This window comes from Embiotoca jacksoni, unplaced genomic scaffold, assembly GCF_022577435.1.
Source record: "Embiotoca jacksoni isolate LCO1_2020_lvr unplaced genomic scaffold, fEmbJac1.0.p SCAF_12, whole genome shotgun sequence".
NCBI lineage: Eukaryota > Metazoa > Chordata > Actinopteri > Embiotocidae > Embiotoca > Embiotoca jacksoni.
This window is the reverse complement of record NW_027185252.1, coordinates 14916712-14937615: the sequence shown is the minus strand read 5'-3', so window position 1 is coordinate 14937615 and position 20904 is coordinate 14916712. Positions and strand designations below refer to the sequence as shown.

At 43.9% G+C, this 20904-nt stretch overlaps 2 protein-coding genes across 2 annotated transcripts; one reads left to right on the top strand and one right to left on the bottom strand.

Moving 5' to 3' along the window:
* Positions 1 to 293: 293 nt before the first annotated feature.
* Positions 294 to 2631, bottom strand: gpatch11 (G patch domain containing 11). The gene is made up of 8 exons (XM_069144083.1): positions 2474 to 2631; positions 2009 to 2235; positions 1883 to 1924; positions 1650 to 1770; positions 1449 to 1539; positions 1104 to 1250; positions 811 to 892; positions 294 to 730 (listed from the first exon to the last, which is right to left on the bottom strand). The coding sequence occupies exons 1-8, from the start codon at positions 2521 to 2523 to the stop codon at positions 675 to 677; spliced, it is 816 nt and encodes a 271-aa protein (XP_069000184.1). The 5' UTR covers positions 2524 to 2631; the 3' UTR covers positions 294 to 674.
* Positions 2632 to 2849: 218 nt separating this feature from the next.
* Positions 2850 to 20706, top strand: heatr5b (HEAT repeat containing 5B). The gene is made up of 36 exons (XM_069145032.1): positions 2850 to 2885; positions 3315 to 3479; positions 3566 to 3777; positions 5135 to 5243; positions 5428 to 5577; positions 5732 to 5903; positions 6017 to 6174; positions 6264 to 6513; positions 7987 to 8139; positions 8647 to 8897; positions 9045 to 9156; positions 9260 to 9412; positions 9496 to 9595; positions 9766 to 9875; positions 9961 to 10124; positions 10288 to 10463; positions 10666 to 10771; positions 10877 to 11067; positions 11327 to 11486; positions 11645 to 11834; positions 12075 to 12244; positions 12339 to 12486; positions 12582 to 12761; positions 12843 to 13097; positions 13775 to 13956; positions 14073 to 14141; positions 14931 to 15110; positions 15206 to 15446; positions 15784 to 16020; positions 16227 to 16354; positions 17054 to 17198; positions 17367 to 17639; positions 17984 to 18208; positions 18322 to 18473; positions 18601 to 18814; positions 19515 to 20706. Exons 2-36 carry the CDS (start codon positions 3354 to 3356, stop codon positions 19820 to 19822), a joined length of 6150 nt encoding a protein of 2049 aa, XP_069001133.1. The 5' UTR covers positions 2850 to 2885; positions 3315 to 3353; the 3' UTR covers positions 19823 to 20706.
* The last annotated feature ends 198 nt before the right edge of the window (positions 20707 to 20904 follow it).

The window sequence follows — 20904 nt, the reverse complement described above, 5'->3', positions numbered from 1 at the left end:
TATTTTTTTTGTACATAGTGTGATACACGTCGACCGAGTTTTGTGCATGTACGTAAATGAAGCCACTAGAGCATCTGTTTAGGGGGTGCTGGCGAGCCATTTGGCCACGCCCACTAAAAAAAAAAAAGCAAATTTGTTTTTGAGCTTTTGAATATGATAAAGCCTCTAAAAATGCAGTTGTTTACGGAGAATAATAATAACGCAGAATAATAATTCCTTGAAGGACAATAGGGCTTTCACATCATCGGTGCTCTGGCCCTAATTATTCTATTTTAGGTTGATAGAACGAAATACAATGAAGGTGAAAAGGTAGAATTTTTCCAACATTTAATGAAAACACAAGTATGCAACTTCTATTGAAACATATTACAACTTTTGTACAGCTTTTCAAAACATAAATATTAAAACGTATCCAAGTTTCCCAAATTTTTATATGTAAAGAAAACATCAAGACCGCAATCCACAAACAAACAAGCAGTGGACAGCAGATTCAAATAGGATGATCAAAAATGATTTAATTCAGATCACTTTATTGCCTTGTCTGCTTATAATAGCAAAGTGTGATGAGCCTAAAAGTTTTTATGCACTCACTCACATAATATTTCCAGGATAAACAATTTGTAGCTGATTTTTCCCCTCTGACCTGCTGCTCATTGTATTTTTTTAAATCATGTTCATTCGTGGTCTGCCGCTGTGTCCCCGGGACAGTTCGAGCACAAGTCCTCTTCATCTGTAAAAAAAAAAAGAAACGTGTCAGCGAAGGCAATAAAAAAAAAGATAAAACTACAGGCATGTCGTCATCACTCTTACCATTGTAGGTGGTCCCGCACCAAATGCAGTAAAAATGGATTCCTCTCAAATAGGATGTCAAAATTTGCAGTTTATCAAAGGACTATGAAAGAGAAGAAGCACATAATCAATATTGGATTAATCAGCATGGAATCCTTTGAGATGTATTTATTGCGGCATATAAAAAAAAAAAGAACTGTTTACACGGCAAATGACATATAACATTCCTTAAGTTAATTTAATTGTTCATGAATTAGGGCTGCACATTATATCCCCAAATAAACTGAAGATAGAAAGATAAACTGAATACTGACTGTTAGTTCAATAATCTCCTCCTCCTCCTCCTTCTCCTCCTCTTCCTCCTCCTCTTCCTCTTCCTCCTCTTCCTCCTTAGGATCATCTTCCTCGTCATCAGCGCCTGCTTTAGGCCAGTACCAGTCTTCTCTTGGGACAGTTATACCCTGAAAAGAAAAGACACCTCAGCTGAAGGATTGTCACACAGAAAATGACTGTTTCTTTACTGATGTAGAGGGAACAGTAAAAACATGGGATGCAAAGTTTTCTCTGTGTGGTTTTATTCTCTTCTCACAGCGGTTAGACTGATTACAGATCTGTGGAAACGGCATTAGTTCTTTGATGTGCGTCATAAGTCTTCCAACCTTCTGACTGTCAAGCTGCTCACAGGACCGCTGACTACTCCTGAGGTCGCCTTCGATCTTTCGCTCCTCCCTCTCCGTCCTTACTCTTGACCTGAAATGAAAAAGTACAGGATCACATACAGGGACGACGTAACATCTGTATTATATGAGGGGACAATATTTAGAGGCCTTGTGCATTTCAAAGGCAGCTACAAACTTCACCTAAAATCCTCCAGAGATTTGGTCTCATTCTGTTGTTTGGCTCGTACTTTCTGCCGATAATGTTCAAGTTCCTCCTCAGCTTTTCTTTTCTTCACCTCTTCGAGTCCAATGCCTCCCCTGTCTGATTAATTAGAGACAAAAACAGTGTAATCCATCCGCAGGATCTCAACCGCCGTCACTTAAATATGCTTTGAATTTTGTAAAAAAAAAAAATAAACCAGTGTATTGCCCACCTGTTTTGATATTTAGAGGGATTGGATCAACCCTCCCTGCTCCTGAAGATTTAAAACAAATTCAAATTAGCACTCTTAATAAATGCAAACCTGAGCATTACGTTATTTAGTGAAGAACAAACGTACCCTGCTTCCCGAGGCCTTGACCGGTTTTATAACCCATTTTCTGCAGAAGTGCAAATCCCTTGTTGTGGTTGCCGATGGAGCTGTGCAAAGCTGCCTCTCGGCTTTCCTTCTCCTGCTCCTTGTAGGTCTTCTGACGGTTCTGAATGTTCTTCTCTTTCTGCTGTGTCTCCTTTTTCATGGCTTCTTTGACTCGCCTCACCATGCTGACACCTGGTTTCACATCTGGACTAACAGACGAGAACAACACACAATAAGTTACCAGGATAAATACAAAAAACAACAACTATGATCGTGATTCTGAAAGCAGTAACTATAACTATGTATATTTCTATATAGCTGACACTTTCCTGACTGTGTCTGTTAATATTCAGACGCTGCAGATCAATTTAACTACATGATTGTTCCTCATATAACAACGTCGACGTCTCCGTTTTATTACAAAAAGTAGACCCACAAAACGCTTACATTTTACGAAGAAATGCGTCAGACATGTAGTCCTCTTCCTCGTCGGACATTGCAGACGCACACAAGAGGTCAAAAGTGTACAAAGAGCAGAAACTGCCAAAAATAATTATCCGTTTAGGCGTTTGTATTTGCTCCTCTGATGTTTGGTTCGTTCACATTTGCTTTCCGTCTAGCTACAAGGTATATGGTAAGGCGAACGTTCCGTTCAGCTCGACCTTTAATTTGGACAAAAGTATTTACGCTGATTGAACATAAACAACTGAAAAAAAAATATACAATAATGTGACACAATCTTTGTGTACGAGACAAATTCTTATTACTTAGTTACGTTAGTTGTTTGGTTTCACCCCGGACACACTTTAGTGCGACACCGCCGATACTCGTCGTCATTCATCCTGGGTCATCGAAACAGGTAGGATGAACAATTTGGTTTTATTTACATCCCACGTTTCAGGAAAATGTCGTCGGTAAGGTGTTTTTTTTTGGGATAGCGGGATGTTTTAAAAGATGGTAACAGATCACTGACGTCCCGTTTGGGTGGAGGTGTTTGGGTGGAGGTTAGTTGTTCCTTGGTAGGAAACAGCTAGCTTGAGTTGCTAACCAGCTCGTCTGTTGACAGCTGGAGGCTGACAGCTGTCACTCACACTCAGCAGCCAGCTGTTCACATCATGCAGCTTTGAGATTTTATTTAACGGAACATAAGGTCGACTTTAAAAAAAATGCATAAAGCGGCTGTATCTGGCAAAACCTCTTGAAGACATTACAAGGACGCTGGACTCTGGAGGACAGACTGATTGTTAGTGAGGAGACGTTTCTGAAGACCCCTCGTATGTCATTGCAGAGACGAGGACGTGCAGCACTGTGCTCAGAGGTCCTCGCCATGGAGCTGGCTCACAGTCTGCTGCTCAATGAAGACGCTTTGTCCCAGATCACTGAAGCAAAGAGGCCCGTCTTCATCTTTGAGTGGCTCCGCTTCCTGGACAAAGTGCTCGTGGCAGCAAATAAGGTGACGACTCCGACTGTGGCGCTGCTTTGTTCTGAGTGTTGTTCTTCAGAGGCCGTCTGTGACTTCATTTTGTGTTTGAGTGACAGGTGGATGTGAAGGAGAAGCAGAAGAAGCTGGTGGAGCAGCTGACAGGACTGATCAGCAGTGCCCCCGGACCGCCAACAAGAAAACTGCTGGCCAAAAACCTCGCTACCCTCTACAGCATCGGTGACACGTTCACCGTTTTCCAGACTCTGGATAAATGCAATGAAATCATCAAAAGCAAGGATGACACACCTGCGTACCTGCCAACAAAACTGTAAGTTCTCATTTAATCACAGCAGCGTGGATCAAAAGGTTCAGAGCGTTTTCCCGTTGGATGTAAACGGAGCAGAGCAGCAGACGCTTTAACCTTTGTGACGAAGTATTCAAAGTTACGTCGCTTGATCAACATCAGCACCAGAGTTACACACATTTTGTGACCACTGGAATGCAGTTGTTATTTTAACAAGGACTTGAAACTTGAGCAGAGAGCGTCAAAGTTTGTGTCAGAAGAAGTTGGGGTTCAGTAGGAGGGGTGCGGAGGGACGTCGGTCTTGTTGCAGATGAGAAACTTGTGCGTTTCTAAACACGCTGTGAACGGACGCGCTGTCATTTTGGGGAACCAAAGTTCAGGTTGTTTGCGACAACGGTCGCGGACATCACTGGAACTCGGTGTTGACTGTCTGATCTTTGGGGGATGAATTCACAAATCTGGTTGCACTTCTGACCCGATGCACCTTTTGTGGTCTTGGACAGTCACGCTCGGCCCGTCTTAAAACACGACTGCCACTCTGAACACCTCACCAGTGCTTCATTGCCGAAGGCTTTTCTGAAGAATTTCATGGGTCTCGTTTGCTGATTTCCTGGATTTGACACAAAATTTTGACGCGTGCTCTCTGCTCAACTCAACTCATGTTGAAATCACAAATGTGCACCTACGAGTGGTCACAAAAACACCTGTAACCCAACTGTTGATGTTAATCAAGCCTCATAACTTGGAATAATTACTGATGAAGGTTATAGCTTCCTCCTGCTCCGTTTGTGCACAACAGTAGCGGTCTTTGATCCCCCTTCGTACAGTTACTCTGCACATTAATATTCTGTTTGAGCTCAAACACATTTGCATGAAGATATAAGCACTTCAGCACTGCTTTCAGAGATTCAGGAATATACTGCAGAACCTCCGTCGAGGGTATTAGCACTTAAGCCAAACGTTAATCCGCAGAATGACATTTCACGTTTAAAAGGGTGGATTAAGTGTTCATGATCAGACATTGTGCCGTGTTTCTTGTTTGCTTTAATGGACTCCAACCATGGATGGGGCTGCATCAGTGGTGTCCTGCAGGGTTTTATGCATCATTCATTCATACAGACTTGTTTCTGTACAGATTCAGAGGTGATGTTGGTACACGAGGGTCAGAACCTCCTAACTACCCACGAAACCACTGTGCTCGTCCTGCAGTGTTTTAGAATAGATTATAATGAGGTTATATTTATATTATGCCAGTAACAGCAGTTATTTCATATTTTCATTCGAATAATTCTGAATTTTCCCGATGATTGTGTTGCAGTGGTTGATGAAATAATTATAAGGGATTTCTAATTCTGTGTTGATGTTTATGCTTTTCTTGCAGTGCTGCAGTTGCATGTGTCGGGGCTTTTTATGAGAAGATGGGCAGGATGTTGGGAAGCTCCTTTCCAGACACCATTAATAATCTTTTGAAGGCATTAAAGAGTGCAGAGGTACGACTTTTCAGAGCACAAAATTCGGGAATTTTTTTTTACACACCATTCAATTCATTGGGTCAAATTGTATTTTGGAATATAGGAACAGTAATGAATAAATAGTAATTAAAGAGATTTATCATTGAGAAACTGTGACATCTATTTTAACCCTTTTATTTCCACCTTTACTTCACTGATCTAGTCCCAAGGCAGAGGAGAGATCCTTCTCAGCCTGCAGAAGGTGCTCAGTGGACTCGGTGGAGCTGCAGCTTCATGTCACAGAGATATCTACAAGAATGCCCGGTCTCTCCTCACAGACAGGTCCATGGCTGTACGCTGTGCAGTAGCAAAGGTTAGTCTCAGAAAAAGTGGAGCCTGTTTAGTGTTCACTGTCTATTGTCATCATATGTATAACTCAGCGTCCGTAATGAATGGGATATTCCCTGCACATGAATATTGTAGATATTTCTAAAAGCTCTCCATCTTCGTTCCTCTTGCCTGATCAGTGCCTACTGGAGCTGCAGAATGAGGCCGTATTCATGTGGACCACTGAACTGGAGAACATGGCCACTTTGTGTTTCAAAGCCTTGGAAGGGTCCAATTATGGTGTTCGGGTAGCGGTAGCCAAACTGCTGGGGACGGTCATGGCCACTGCCCTGATGCCCAAACAGGCAGCTGGTAGGTTAAAGTGTTGATCTATGTGGCTCCTGTTTGGCTGCTTTTATGTGAAATATAGAAGCTCCCCACTTTCAGGATCTCGACCCTTTTTTAAAAAAAAATTCCGTCCACAGTGATGCGTCAGAATGTGAAGCGGGCCACTCTGGAGGAGGTGCTGGAGCTAATGGCGACAGGCTTTCTGCGTGGTGGATCTGGCTTCCTCAAAAGTGGCGGGGAGATGTTGAAGGGTGGAGGCTCCGTCAGCAGGGAGGTGCGGGTGGGCGTCACACAGGTGAGGTGAATTCTTCAATTGGATAATAACTGGAACCTGCACCGGCTGATCAACCCACCTCACACATAACCCTCCTTCATCGTCTTCAGGCTTACGTTGTGTTTGTGACAACACTTGGTGGTCAGTGGATGGAGCGCAACTTCGCCACGTTCCTGTCCCACGTTTTGGATCTCGTGTCTCACCCGCGGGCCACGCAGACGCACGTTGAGGCCGTGTACTCGCGCCGCTGCGTCTCCTTCATGCTACGCGCCACCCTTGGCGGCTTGCTCGGAGAGAAAGCACAAATTGCAGCCGGCAAAGAAATCTGCCAAGCCATCAGCAAGCAGATGAGGGCTGTGGGTAAGGAGGATGGGGGGGAAATATCACGGTTCAGAGCATTACAGAGTAAGTACTCATCCATTATTATCACCATTAATTCCCCCTTCATTTGCTTTTTAAAACTCTTGCATGGTTTGTGCTTCCATTGTGTACAGATATGGCTTTTCTTTTCTTTATTGAGTTGTGTGCGCAGATGGCTTTCCCTACTTTGGCTTTCTGCCTTTTGGATTACTCTCCCCTTTCTTTACATCCATTTTAACCACAATCTGCATCATAATGTCAGGAACATTGTACATTGCCTGCTCAGCTTATGAATTACTCATGCCTGCATTATTGCATAGCCTTCATGGCTTTTTGCCTGTGAATTTACACTTACAACCCCTAAGGAGCAGATAGCATAACTTTTTTCTGGCTCCCCCTCCCACAGCAACAAGACATACAGTAGTCTTTGCTCCACCAAACCTCTTTTTTTTCTGCTTGACATCATCACATTAATCATTTTTAAAATCACCTTTATCTCATTTGAAAAGGATGATTCTTACTCTGATTTGCTTTGCAACCTTTAAACTGATGTTAAACTATCTCAAAACGACATTCTTCTGTTCTTTTTGATGTTGAGACAGGATTTTAAAAAAAGACGTTGTTGAATGTTGGTGTCTCTCAAGGCGTCGTCCTGGGCTCCTTAGTGTTCACTCTGTACTCGCTGCTGTAGCTTTTCCAACCAACCGGATCTGTGAGACTTCTTGAAATGAAACTAATCTAATGACAAATATCTGTGCTAAACGATTCCTGGGAAAATATTACCCGGAAGCCACGATGGAAGTGGGACCTCCTAGTCTTTGTCCACCTTTGTATCCCAAGTTGTTTGAAGCGCAGTGACCGCCACAGTTCCAGAAGCAGCTTTAAATCTTCTCTTTGATTCAGTTGATTGACTTTTTTTCTTACGAGTGATCTCTCTTCACTGTTGCCTATTTAGAGCTCAGAGGATTTTAGTTCTTGCTTAATGACCATCAGATGACAGGCCAGACGAGTTACAATGTGACTTAATGTCACTGTTTTGCACTTTTGTAACATTTATCTTTGGATACGACTATAACCATAGTTTCCTGTTTTCATTTTTTTTGTATCAAATAAATCCTCAGAGCTCTGAGTTTGTGGCAAATACAGCAGTTCTGTAGTTTCTGATTATTACAGATTAATGTGTGACAGCAATGCATGGCCTAATGTGGTCTATTACGCTATTCCAATCTACAGTAAATTTATAAAAAAGTGCCAAAGGATTTTAAGTATCTTGTTATTGAGAAAATAGCAGTGTAAATTGTTCTTGATTTCGAGACACCTTATCCATCAGTGCTTCACACAGTCTGAATTAGTTTCTACTGAATGTTATTCTTTTTTTGAATGTTTTTGTCGTGACTTGTTTGAAATTTGAAAACACTTATACTGACTCACCTTTCTTGCTCATCTCTCTTTCTCGGTCGTATGTTTTTCCAGAGGCAGTAGTGAATGACATCAGCGGAGAGAACAAGGCAGCGGCTGACGTCTCTGCCAGTCAGCATGTTATGGTGTGCGCCCTGAAAGAGCTGGGCAGTTTAGTTCAGAGCTTGAGTGCCACGGCTTCACCGCTCATCCAGGAGCCTTCTATAGGTGAGACACACAAGACATGAATGACTGAAGGAAGGTAAACAAAATTCCCGTGCCTGCGTTTTGGCTACAAGTCTTCACTGTCGTACCCCAAACATTCATTGCTGATGGCCATTATCCAAGGAAATTAGATGATTCAATGATAGGATTGGCAGTATCAGTGCTGTAGTGAACATGCTGCCAATGTGCAAACACACACAATTGAGCAAGCTGCAGGTGTGCAGTGAGGTAAAGGTAATACAGACGCCATGCAGCCAGTGTTTCGGGCCTTAAGTTTCTATAAACACAAGCTGGTTTTACATAGATCATAATGTGTGCCACTGGCCAGTATCCTCTGTAGCTTTGGTGACATGTTAGCAATGTAAATCTTACATCCACTTCTGTGCAATGTTGCATTTTACTCGTAATGAATATTAGTTAATTAAATAAGGTGGAATCAAAAGTCAGAAGGAATTCATTTACACTGAATTCATTAACTACTTAAAACGTCTTCGATGTCCTCTTTTACAGGGCTTCTCGAAACCGTGACCTCAGTGCTGCTGCACCCGAGCATGGCAGCGCGTCTGGCGGCTGCGTGGTGCCTGCGTTGTGTTGCCGTGGCGCTGCCCTATCAGCTGACCCCACTGCTGGACCGCTGTGCAGAGAGAATCAACAACCTGAAGAGTTCACCTGAGGCTGTGAGCGGCTACAGCTTTGCGATGGCTGCTCTGCTGGGCGGCGTACACCAATGTCCACTGGGCATCCCCCACTCCAAGGGCAAGGTGTGTCTCCTTAGAATGCAACCTCATGAGTTTTCACTCTTTTATGTGTCATGTTGGTCTTTCTTCATGTGTTATTCTTGACTGCCCTTTTGCACTAGCCTTATTGATTTCCTGATTTAAAGATCGATTCGTTTTCCGTCCCTTTAGCTGGTTGTGAGTATAGCTGAAGACCTCCTGCGGACAGCTGCTCAGAATAGTCGTCTGTCCCTGCAGCGCACACAGGCCGGATGGCTCCTGCTGGGGGCCCTCATGACTTTGGGTGAGTCTCCCAGACATCGCTTACTCCTTAGCGATATCTCAGCAATCCCTTCTCCCTCTCGCCTCCAACTCGGCCACCTCATTGTGTTCGTACTTTTTCCCAGGTCCCTCGCTTGTGCGCTATCACCTCCCCAAAATGCTGCTGCTGTGGAGGAACGTGTTTCCTCGCTCCCAGAAGGAGCTGGAGGCAGAAAAGGCCAGAGGAGACTCCTTCTCCTGGCAGGTCACCTTGGAGGGCCGAGCTGGAGCACTTTGTGGTAAAGAAACACACCTGCACTGTGTACCTGTCTATAATATCAGCAGACATAGTTCTGACCAGCACTGTTCCTTTCTTCTGTAGCCATGCGTAGCTTTGTGGCACACTGTCCCGAGCTTCTTACAGAAGACGTAATCCGGAGACTGATGACTCCCATTGAATGTGCCATGACCATGATGTCTCAGTGAGTGTGATGCTTTTAAATCTAATTGTCTGCTGAAGATGTGAAGACAGAGAAGATTTTTTTTCTTTGTTCCTTACACTGTTCATTAACACTTTAATGTGTGATAGCTATTTATTTCATTGTTTCCTGATCAAATATGTAATGATTGTAATATTCTGACCTTTTCTCAGTGTCCCTGCCATCATTAAGGTCCACGGTGCTCACCTGAAAGCGAGTGCAGCGATGGTGAGGCTCAGGCTGTACGACATCTTGGCTCTCTTGCCTCCTAAGACTTACGAAGGTAAAGCAGTCACATCTGTAATATTTTTTCACACAGGTTCAAAATCATTTACAGGTGTTTTAAAATAAGATATCTCCTTGTATAGGCAGCTTCAACGCCCTCCTGAGGGAGCTGGTGGCAGAGTTTACTCTGACTGACAACTCAGCCAACACCACCACCTCTTTGCTGCGCTCGCTGTGTCACTATGATGACAGTGTGCTCATGGGCTCCTGGCTACAGGAGACGGACCACAAGTCCATAGAAGATCAGGTTAGTTGTAATTCCAGGTATATGAAAAAAAACCAAAACTAAATAAATACAGTACATACAAAAGATAGTTGGACAGAGATTTATTATCTTATTTTTTGGCCACAATTTAAGTTTCGGTGTGTTAAATTGGTGTGAATATTACTGTATCATGATTCCTGAACAGCTGCAGCCGAACAGCGCTTCTGGCAGCGGAGCTCTGGAACACGATCCCTCCTCCATCTATCTGCGTGTCCCTGTCGGCGAGGCCATCCCTGGGCCTCTCCCTTTGGGTGTGTCGGTCATCGATGCTTCAGTGGCCTTGTTTGGTGTCGTTTTTCCCCACGTCTCCTTCAAACACAGGTAAGCAGTTTAGTCATTGCTTATTGCTGCTGTGGTTTTAATACTTGCAACATGTAAACATGTTTCATTATTAAATCTTTTTGTTATACAATCGTTTTGGGGTATTTTTCTCCTGTATTTGTATTCGCTACTGCATTATTGGAGAGCTCTTTGTGTCATTCTAGTTTGTAATATATTCCACCTGGCTTTGTGTACGATTCAGGCTGCAGATGCTCGACCACTTTGCAGAGTGTATAAAGCAGGCTAAAGGAGTTCGACAGCAGGCGGTCCAGCTGAACATCTTTACTGCGGTGCTTAGTGCCCTCAAGGTAAGAAAACATGCTTTATGTCATCTTAAGACAGGAATGTCATGTTTAATCATTCAGATAACATCAACAGTGAGATATAATGTACCTCTTCCTTCCTGACTGAAGGGTTTGGCTGAGAACAAGAGCACTCTGGGGCCTGAAGAGGTGCGTAAATCGGCACTGGCCCTGGTGATGGGAGCTTTGGACAATCCCAATCCCATCCTGCGCTGTGCTGCTGGAGAGGCCCTGGGCAGGATGGCTCAGGTGGTTGGAGAGGCGACCTTCATCGCCAGAATGGCTCAGACCAGCTTTGACAAGTAAGCATATCATATCTGTTTTGTCTGGGTTTTCTTTCTGTCTGTTTATGCTGTTATTTATCCTGTGAAGTAGAATGGACACAGGTCAACACACCAGCGATATAACCAGTTACACAGAATGAAACCGTTTGAATATTTTATTGTTAGCCAAAGATGTCCTTGATTGTTGTTAATCTGTGTCTGAACTGAATCTATTTTATTTCTTTATTCTTTGACTTTATTCATGTGATCCATATCTCTTTTCCTCCTCTATTTATAGACTGAAGTCAGCCCGTGATGTCGTTTCGAGGACGGGCCATTCACTGGCTCTCGGCTGTCTTCATCGATATGTTGGAGGAATTGGCTCTGGCCAGCACTTAAAGACTAGTGTCAGCATCCTGTTGGCTCTGGCCCAGGACGGGTCCTCTCACGAGGTCCAGGTACAGTAAATTGCTCATCACCTTTTTTGTAGTTTGTAATAGATGATGTATTGTTTTGTTCTCTTGTATGTTATTTCAAAACAGAATTTAGATTCAAGTACATCCAGCTTCGTTGTTCTTTGCACCCCTTAGTTGTTGACCTACTTTTTTTTCCCCAGACGTGGGCTCTGCACTCGCTGGCTCTGATTGTGGATTCTAGTGGTCCCATGTACAGAGGCTACGTGGAGCCCACATTGTCCCTGGTGCTCACCTTGCTCCTCACTGTGCCCCCGTCCCACACAGAGGTGCACCAGTGTTTGGGCCGCTGCCTGGGGGCTCTCATCACCACCGTGGGACCGGAGTTACAGGGTAACTGTAGCAGGAACCAAATCACATTACTTCACCTCATTGTGTAACTGATTTGACGTCTGACTTCTTCAAAAGCCATGTAACATAACGTTTTCTAGCCAGCAGGTGGCAGCGTAGTCTACTTTAAGTCTCTGCAGTCCATTTAAGCACACTGGAGGACATGCAGTATGTCCTCTACCCACTAAAAATGCTGTTATTCTGAGTGTCTGTCTTTATAATCAATATCATTGGGTTTGCTAGGAAATGGAGCCACTATTTCCACCATCCGCTCGTCCTGCCTGGTCGGTTGTGCCATAATGCAGGACCACTCTGACTCCCTTGTGCAGGCAGCTGCCATCTCATGTTTGCAGCAGCTGCACATGTTTGCTCCACGACATGTCAACCTGTCCAGCCTGGTGCCCTGTCTCTGTGTAAGACATCACAAGTTTCAGAACGCAACTGCAATACCTGTAGTTTGTGTTCATCTTGATCACGATTTCTCCCTGTACCATGGGATACCTGCAGGTCCACCTATGCAGTTCTCACCTGTTGCTGCGACGTGCTGCCGTGGCCTGCCTGAGACAGCTCGCCCAGAGAGAAGCTGCGGAGGTCTGTGAGTATGCAATGAGCCTGGCGAAGAGAGCAGGAGACAACAAAGACAACGCTACAATCAGTGAGTATAAATCCTTACCCTGATGATTCTGTTTGAGTTACATATCTCAGTGAGACACTGTGTCTCTTGCTGTGTTGAATTTGTCCTTGGTTCAGATCTGAACATCACAGAGACGGGTCTGGAGGGCGTTCTGTTTGGCATGCTGGACCGGGAGACAGACAGGAAGCTGTGCTCTGACATCCATGACACGCTGGGTCACATGCTGTCTTCTCTTGCTGTGGAAAAACTTTCTCATTGGCTGAAACTCTGCAAAGATGTCCTTGCAGCAACTACAGGTAAATCTACAGAACAACAAAATCTAAATCTTCTCCTTTTTTAAATCCTTGCATCATGAATGTGTCCATCTCATTTTACAGATGTAGGGGGAGCCGTTGTTTTCGAGGTGGAAAAGGACGAGGAAGACTCCGAGAAAAAAGACGAGATGGATGATGACACCATGTTCACAGGCCTGGGCGACGATGACAAGTCCAAGCCTTCCGTGGCTCCGCGCTGGGTGACGCGGGTGTTTGCCGCAGACTGCTTGTGCCGCATCATTCTGCTATGTGAGAACGCAGACAAGGTGCACTTTGACCTGGCAGCTGCCCGCTCTGCACAGGCCAAGAACCCCAAAGGTACCACTCATCAGGCTGCTAACTCAGGGGACACTGAAAGATTTGTGACTGATTTATGCCTCCCGAGCTAAATTTCAGGTTCTTTTTTTTTTTTGGTACTTACATGGGCAGTTCTTGAGTCAGCTTCTGGAAAAAGCTAATTCATGTTCTGTTATGTAAAGGTGGAACAAAGCTAGAGATGAGTAAGCAAAAGTAGGAGTATTTTGGGACTGTGACAGACAGAGGAGCCAGTATTTTTTATAAGCTTCTCCGTAATAAGGAAGCAGGCTTGATAGTAACAGCACAATGTAGTGATTTTGCAGCTCTGAAACCAGCCAAGCCAAATTTAGTGACTGGGATTGAGTGGATGGTGGGTGTGCATGTCGGTGTGTCCAACTAATCCCTTCAAAGGTATACTCAATTAAATCTCAGCCTCAGATTCAATATCTGGTTTCTTTTGAGTCGCTGCAAGCACATGATGAAACTCTAAAAACTGATTTGTTGTGTGAAACTGTATTTATACTTCAAGTGGAGGGTGTTAAAAAGCAAAGACCTTGAAGGATGCAATAAATGCAGCTTCGTGCTCGTGTGTGAGCTATCATTACTAAATCACATATTAAACTATGACAAATGTGTAAATAATATTTTCTGATTATTTATCCTCACAGTCCTTTTTCTTCCTGTCTCTGTCCATCCAGGAGATATGTTGGTGCTCCATTTGTCTGACCTTATCCGCATGGCCTTCATGGCGGCCACAGACCACAGTAACCAGCTGAGGATGGCTGGCTTGCAGGCCCTGGAGGACATTATTAAAAAGTTTGCGTCCGTACCAGAGCCCGAGTTCCCAGGGCACGTTATCCTGGAACAGTACCAGGCCAATGTGAGTTGAAAAACACATTCAACTGCATTACCATGCAAAAATCCCTAAAATGAAAATGACAGAAATTGTACAACACGATAGAACGAGTGAACTTTATGCAACTTGTGTGCATTTAGGTCGGTGCCGCCCTCAGACCTGCATTTTCACCTGACACACCCTCTGACATAACAGCGAAGGCATGCCAGGTAAGACACAAGACATCAATTTCCTGGATGAATGTCAATAAATATCCCTGTTTGAGGTGTGCACATATGCCAGAGGCATTTAGCGTCCAGCCCTGTTTGTACTGCAACATTTGTTCCAGTAACAGGCCTTACGGCACATATATTGTGATTATCAGCACTGTGAAGGCAGAAGCAGTTAATTACCACTGCAAAGAGGGTCATCATACCCGGAGGACTCGGCAGTGTCAAACTTTCTGGCTTAATGCTCTTTGACTGATTTGACTGTGAAAAAATGATAGACAGGGGCAAATAACAAACATGCCTGTCAGCAGAGTATTATTAAAAAAATGTTCTCTTTGACTTCCCCACTTCTGGTCGGGAGTCGTTCTGAAGACCAGAAAGTAGGATTAACTCAGAACTGCATGGAAAACAGAACTACAAAGTATTTAATATGTACCGTCTGAACCTGTGGAATGACAGACAGTTAAAATAATCGCACAGGTAGGAAGGTGTCTTATTAAGTATGTTTGCATCATAGCACATTTATAACTCTCCTTAAAGAAAGACTCCGGCCCTTAGTCACCTGACACTTTCCTCAGAAGGATTGAATCCATTGTTTGCTCCACTTTTACAGCCCTAACACGTCAGTCCTATTAACATTTCTTTTACATCGCCTGCCCCTTTAATGGCTAATCAACCTTGACTGCTCTGTTATGTAATACAGGTTTTATAAGAGGAGTAATTTATACACACCACAGGTGCTGTAAACCTTGACCATTTATTACTTTGGCCCCCCTCACGCTTCCACAGGTGTGTAGTACGTGGATTGGCAGTGGCGTTGTCAGTGACCTCAATGACCTGCGGCGAGTCCACAACCTGCTGGTTTCATCGCTGGACAAGGTGCAGGCTGGGAAAGGCTCGTCCAGTCAGCTGTACAGTGAGAGTGCCACCACCATGGAGAAGCTGGCTGTGCTGAAGGCATGGGCCGAGGTGAGACTGAGGATGATCTGAGCACTGCCGTGTTTTTATATGGCAAACTGTCTACATGACAAATCTGACCATGCACACTGGCCTTTCCTGCTCAGGTGTATGTGGTGGCGATGAAGGTCAAGAAAGAGGCTGAGTCCAAGCCCGCAAAACCGGTCCGGAGCGGAGATGACGATGAGGACGAGGACGATCTGGGTGCCGACGTGCTTCCGCCTGACAGTCTTATCACTTTGGTGCAGCCAGAGCTGCCGTCGCTGAGCCGCCTGTGGCTGGCCATGCTGCGGGACTACGCTCTGCTCACTCTGCCGGCTGAGTTCTCCAGTCAGCTGCCTCCCGATGGTACAAGACAGATTCTTGTCTACCAAATGCTGAATATAACATTGAAGTGTGTGATCTTAAATGAGACATTTTCTACTTGACCTCATTTTATTTGATGTCTCGTTGTAGATTTATGATATTTCTCATAGAACATTTCAATACTGCTTCCTTCAACCACTAGGTTTTCAGTCCTTTCCTGTAGTTTTTGGTCCATACCATGTGATTTCAAATTTAATAAACATTTAAGTTGACATGGATATTTTGCAATGCAGTAAAACATATTTGTACAAAATGCAGATTAAAGTAGTGTGATTTGGTGTAAACAAATGTTTTCCCTCTGATGTGTATCCGTGTACAGGTGGAGCATTTTATACCCCTGAGACTATAGACACAGCACGGCTCCACTACCGCAGCTCTTGGGCTCCTGTCCTGCATGCGGTGGCCCTGTGGCTGAACAGCACCGGGTTCGGACTGGGTTCGGATCAAGAGGAGATCTCGTCAGCTCCCTCCAAAGCTCCTGGCCTGCTTCAGGGAGGCTCCTCCACAACAAAGACCTTTGATGAGTCGGTCAAAGACCGGATGCATCTGATGTTGGGTAAAGAAACACGTGGCTATCATCGGTGGTTTGACGCATTACCATATTTTGTGTGTTTTTCCTCAATGTGTAGCTGATACACAGAAGTTTGACATTAAAAAAGAAGAAAAGACAAACTGCTTGTTAATCTTACTGCCACTGGATAAACAGAAAAAAAAAACAGACGAACACACCCTGAGTGCATTTTTGTGTTGTTTGTCTCTCAGGTGTCAGTATAGAGTTTCTTTGCTTCCCCCGGCCCGAGGAGCCCATTGAGCATGTGATGTCCTGCCTGCAGGCCCTGTACACTCTGCTAGAATCTCCCTGTGCAAAGACCCACATCGCAGAAGACCAGGTAAAGAAAGAGGGCAGAAATTACACAAAAATAGCGTGTAACATTTGCATGACAGTTTACAATTGTATCACAATTGGATTCTTTAAACTGCATACAAAATTACATATTCATACAATATGTACAATATAAATGTTTTATATATAAATGATTAAAACAGTATGCATTATTTGCTTATTGGCATTGTGGAAGCTGTTTGTTAAAAGCCTCTTTTATTTACACCTCTCAGCTCAGGTAATAAATTTACCACAAATATCTGGTAGAAGATTGTATCTCGGCTGTATGTGGCTGAGCCCTTGAAATGGGACAGGTCTCTGCTGGCACATTTCAAAGTTTGGATTTCAGAGGATCCAGACGCTGAATTGGGACACAGCAACTTAGATCATTCTCGCTTTGGGTCTGTTTTCTATACTGATAAAGCTTTCTCTTCTTTAAAAAGCAAAATTAAAACTGTAGTTGAATTTCTGTTTACACATAGTGTAGTTATTTGAAGAAATTTGAGTAACATCAACAATTACAGGATAGCTTTTTATTAATTAAGGGTTATGCTGTGTGCTTTTAATAACTTGCCTCTGATAAAACTACTTCTTGTGCATCTGTTGACAAAACCGCAGAAGTGCAGTGCTTGTCTGAATACCAATATTCACGTTCCTCATGTTTCACAGTGACATTACTGTAACTGTGTTTTATCTTCTGTTGTAGCTGCTGGCGGTGGAGCTCCTGAACGTGCTTCACAGGCTGCTGTTGACCCGGGATCCTCCTGCTGTCCAGCTCCAGGTCACTGCTGTCGTACAGGAGACCCTGAGGGCTGCACAGGACCATCTGCAGCAACAGAGAAACAACAAGGGTCAGGAACATCACATCACATCTAAGCGCTGTCATATCCTGCTTGGCTTCATCTCGACTATGACTGAATAAGAGCTTTAATATCAATATTCAGTTTGGTATTTGTAGGAAAGCTGTTTAAACTATGTGGTGGCTTGAGTGATTTAGTTCACCATGTTATTTTGCTCAGGCAAAGAGGAAGAAGGCGAGAAAGACTCTGGGCCCAGCTTCGGGGAAGGCGGAGACACAGGGGAGCTCGTCCCCGGCAAGTCTCTGGTGTTTGCAGCCATGGAGCTGCTAGTGTTCATTCTAGTCCGCCACTTACCGCAGCTCAACACACGTGTGAAAGAGTCGCCCAGCCACGCGCCACTCAGGCCTCAGCGACTTCCCGAAGAGAGCGCACGCCTGGTGGCGAACACAGTTTCCATCCTGGCAGAACTGCCCTCGCTCTGCTCTCCTGCTGGTGAGGCCCGAGGCAAACTGCAACAACACACACACACACACACACACACACACACACCATGTAAAATATGAAAGGAAAACACATACAAAAGCATTGACAGTGTACATTGATACCAAGTCTCTGCTTTGGATGATATTTGGAGCTATTAGCCAGCTCTTGGCCTGCTTTAATCAGGTCAGTGTATAATTATACTCTCTGACAAGGCTGTCCACAGATGGTATTAGAAACTGCTATATGGATTTCTGAGACAAAGAGTAAATGTGAATATTGTTAGCATAGCAATCTGAGCAATGAGCTGTCCACTATGACATGAAATTTCTCACAGTTGCTTTTTGCCTCTGCAGGAAGCATGACCATCCTACCTACAGCGCTCTTCCTTATCACCGGCATCCTGAGGGAAACTGCGGTTAAGACTGCTGACAACTCGGTGCCTGTGACTGTGTCAGCTGCCCTGCAGGGCATCAAGACCATCATCACCTCCCCAAAGGCTCGGGCAGAGAGCATGCAGACTCAGTGGACCGGCCTGGTGAGGAGCAGCCTGGCATCTGTACTCGAATACTCACAGCCAGGTAAGCAAACACACACATATTTGGCCTCTGGCCTTTCTGCGGAGGGATCACGATTAAATTATGACATTGTTATTCATTAAAATCATGCTTGCTTGTTTGTGTATGATTTTAAGATGAGTCCAGGCCCGACATGGATGAGGTCAGCATGCTGACAGCGATCACACTCTTCCTGCTGTCAGCCAGCAGTGAACTTGTTGGAGTGACCGTCCTGCAGAAGGGCTGCATGGACCGCTTCCGAAATGGCCTCAACTCTAGTGACCCCTGGGTAAGCACCTCTGTATGCAAACACCGGAGAAGTTGTAAACTATTAACGCCTGACAAAAAAGGCGTATTAGGCTTTCCAGGTGGGTGTGGTGCTGCTTGATGACAGATTTATATTTGTGCTGCCACAGGTTCAGGCCCGGTGTTACCAGCTGCTGCTGTCAGTGTTTCAACACTCCAGCCGCGCTCTCGCTATTCCTTACATCCACTCTCTGGCTCCACTCATGGTGGAGAAGCTGAAGGCAGTGGAGCGCAGTCGGCCAGGGACCGCTGCCGAGCTGCAGGCTGTGCAGGAGGGCATCCGGGTCCTGGAGAATCTGGTCGGCATGGGTGAAGAGCAGAACCGTAAGTATGCTTCTGCGTAATGTACCGCTGAAGTGCTGTATTTGTCCCGTTAAAGTGTTTCGATCTCTTAAAGTAGGTCTCTGAAAGTATTTAGCTCTGTACCAATAAAGCATTAAAAGCTAAATTTAGAATCCAAGCACTGCTTTACTGTCTATTTTAGCATTGATTTCAACATTATCCTCTATTGTCCAGTTGTCCAGAGATTTATCTGCTCATTGTTTTCATGATTAATCATATAATCACTCTGCTTATAAAATCGGTTAACAGTAAAAAGTATCTGTTTCCCAGAAGGCACGATGACGTCTTAAGAAGTCTTGTTTTGCCACATCAATTAGCTCCTCAACAGTTTTCTGTCGAGCAGCTAATTGATTAATCACTGCAGGTCCAACTGTGTTTATTTTTTAACTTGTTATTTATAATTAAGCTTTGTTCTGCTTTGAGATCTTTCATATTGCATTTTATGACCCATTTTATTTCTAGTCCAACGAGACAACAGCAACAGTTTCTCATTTTACTCCAATACACGCTTGTATGAATCGGGCACATTTTGTCCACCACGAATAAATAATTTGAACACGTAGCGTTACTCAGTGAACTTGATATGTATGGAGACTATTACAGATAGTCATATTCTGGGTTACTTTGTTGTTACTGGTTATCTTTTTTTTTTTAATGTATCATTGATTTGTGTGTTCAACAGGGGTGCAGCTGTTGGCTCTTCTTGTACCGACTCTTGTCTCTTACCTTTTGGATGAAAATGACTTCTCCTCTGCGCCCCAAGTCTCCAAAGGTCTGCATGATTTTGCCCTTCAGAACTTAATGCGAATTGGTCCCCTGTATCCAGCTGCCTTCAAGATAGTGATTGGTGCAGCACCTGAGCTCAAAACCCGTCTGGAGTCTGCCATACGGGCCAACCAGGCCAGCAGCAAAGCCAAAGCTGCAGCCAGACAAGCTCAGCCGACTGTGCAGGCTGCACCAACCATCAAACTCAAGACGAGCTTCTTCTGAGCACTCCAAAAATGCACTGTACACTCTCACAGCCTAATTTAATATGCTTTTTTTTTTTTTGTGCTTTATTTAGTTTTTGGTCAACAGTGTACCACATGCCATGTCTGTATCAATTACAGTTTATTAAATGTATTTATTTATTCTACAACTCATCTTTGTTTTGACGGATTCGTCTTCAAGTCAGAGTCAATTATGTAAATATCATTAAAAAAGCATTTGAATGTTCACTTTGAAAAGATTGCTGTAGGAACTTTTGTTTGCGTGAATGTATCATTTCCAGACTTGGTGCACATGGACACGATGTTTTTTTCAACCCCCACTATCCAAAAGTTGATGATTGTTATGACATTATCTCTGTGATTTTGCATCACCCTGAAAATGGCAGTTATTTTTGTTCCTTTACATTCCAATCATCTGTGTTGATTTTAATGGAGCTAGTTTACTACGTGGCCTCCGGGTCTGCTGATTGTTACTGATGGATGTTTCTTCATTTTCTTTTTTGAGAATGTGTTTTGCTTGTAAATGATGTTGTAAACATTCCTACTACTTGGTCTAAATTTTTTTTTTTTTTAGAAACTATTATTATCACTATATTGAGCCAAGAATGAGATTTTATCAGGACCAATGGATTAATGAATGCTTTGTGGTTCTTACAGACTCTTGATTGATCAGCCGATAACTGGGGATATACAACATCATTTAATGTATGTGCTGCATATCATAATACTTATTATGCTTATAAGTGATTTTGATCCATCACTGTCCATGTGTAATGGCTTCATGAGTAAGTGAGCATCAATTGTCATTATCAATTGAAAGATTTGTTGAAATGTAATATTCCACCCTAATTTTTTCGTAAGGTGAATAAAGTTGCTTTGACCTCACTGATATTCGAGCTGTTATTTTTAAGGGTTTGGGGAGAAAACATATGAATGCAGGATTTTTTTTAATTTTTTTTTTAATTTACAAATGGTGTTTCTGGAATAAAGAGTATAGTCCTCCGGGCAGTCCCGATGTGCTGAATCGAGCGCTCCCAGCCAAACATGTTGTGGGCGTGGCCGCGTAGCTGACGTCACTCGGTG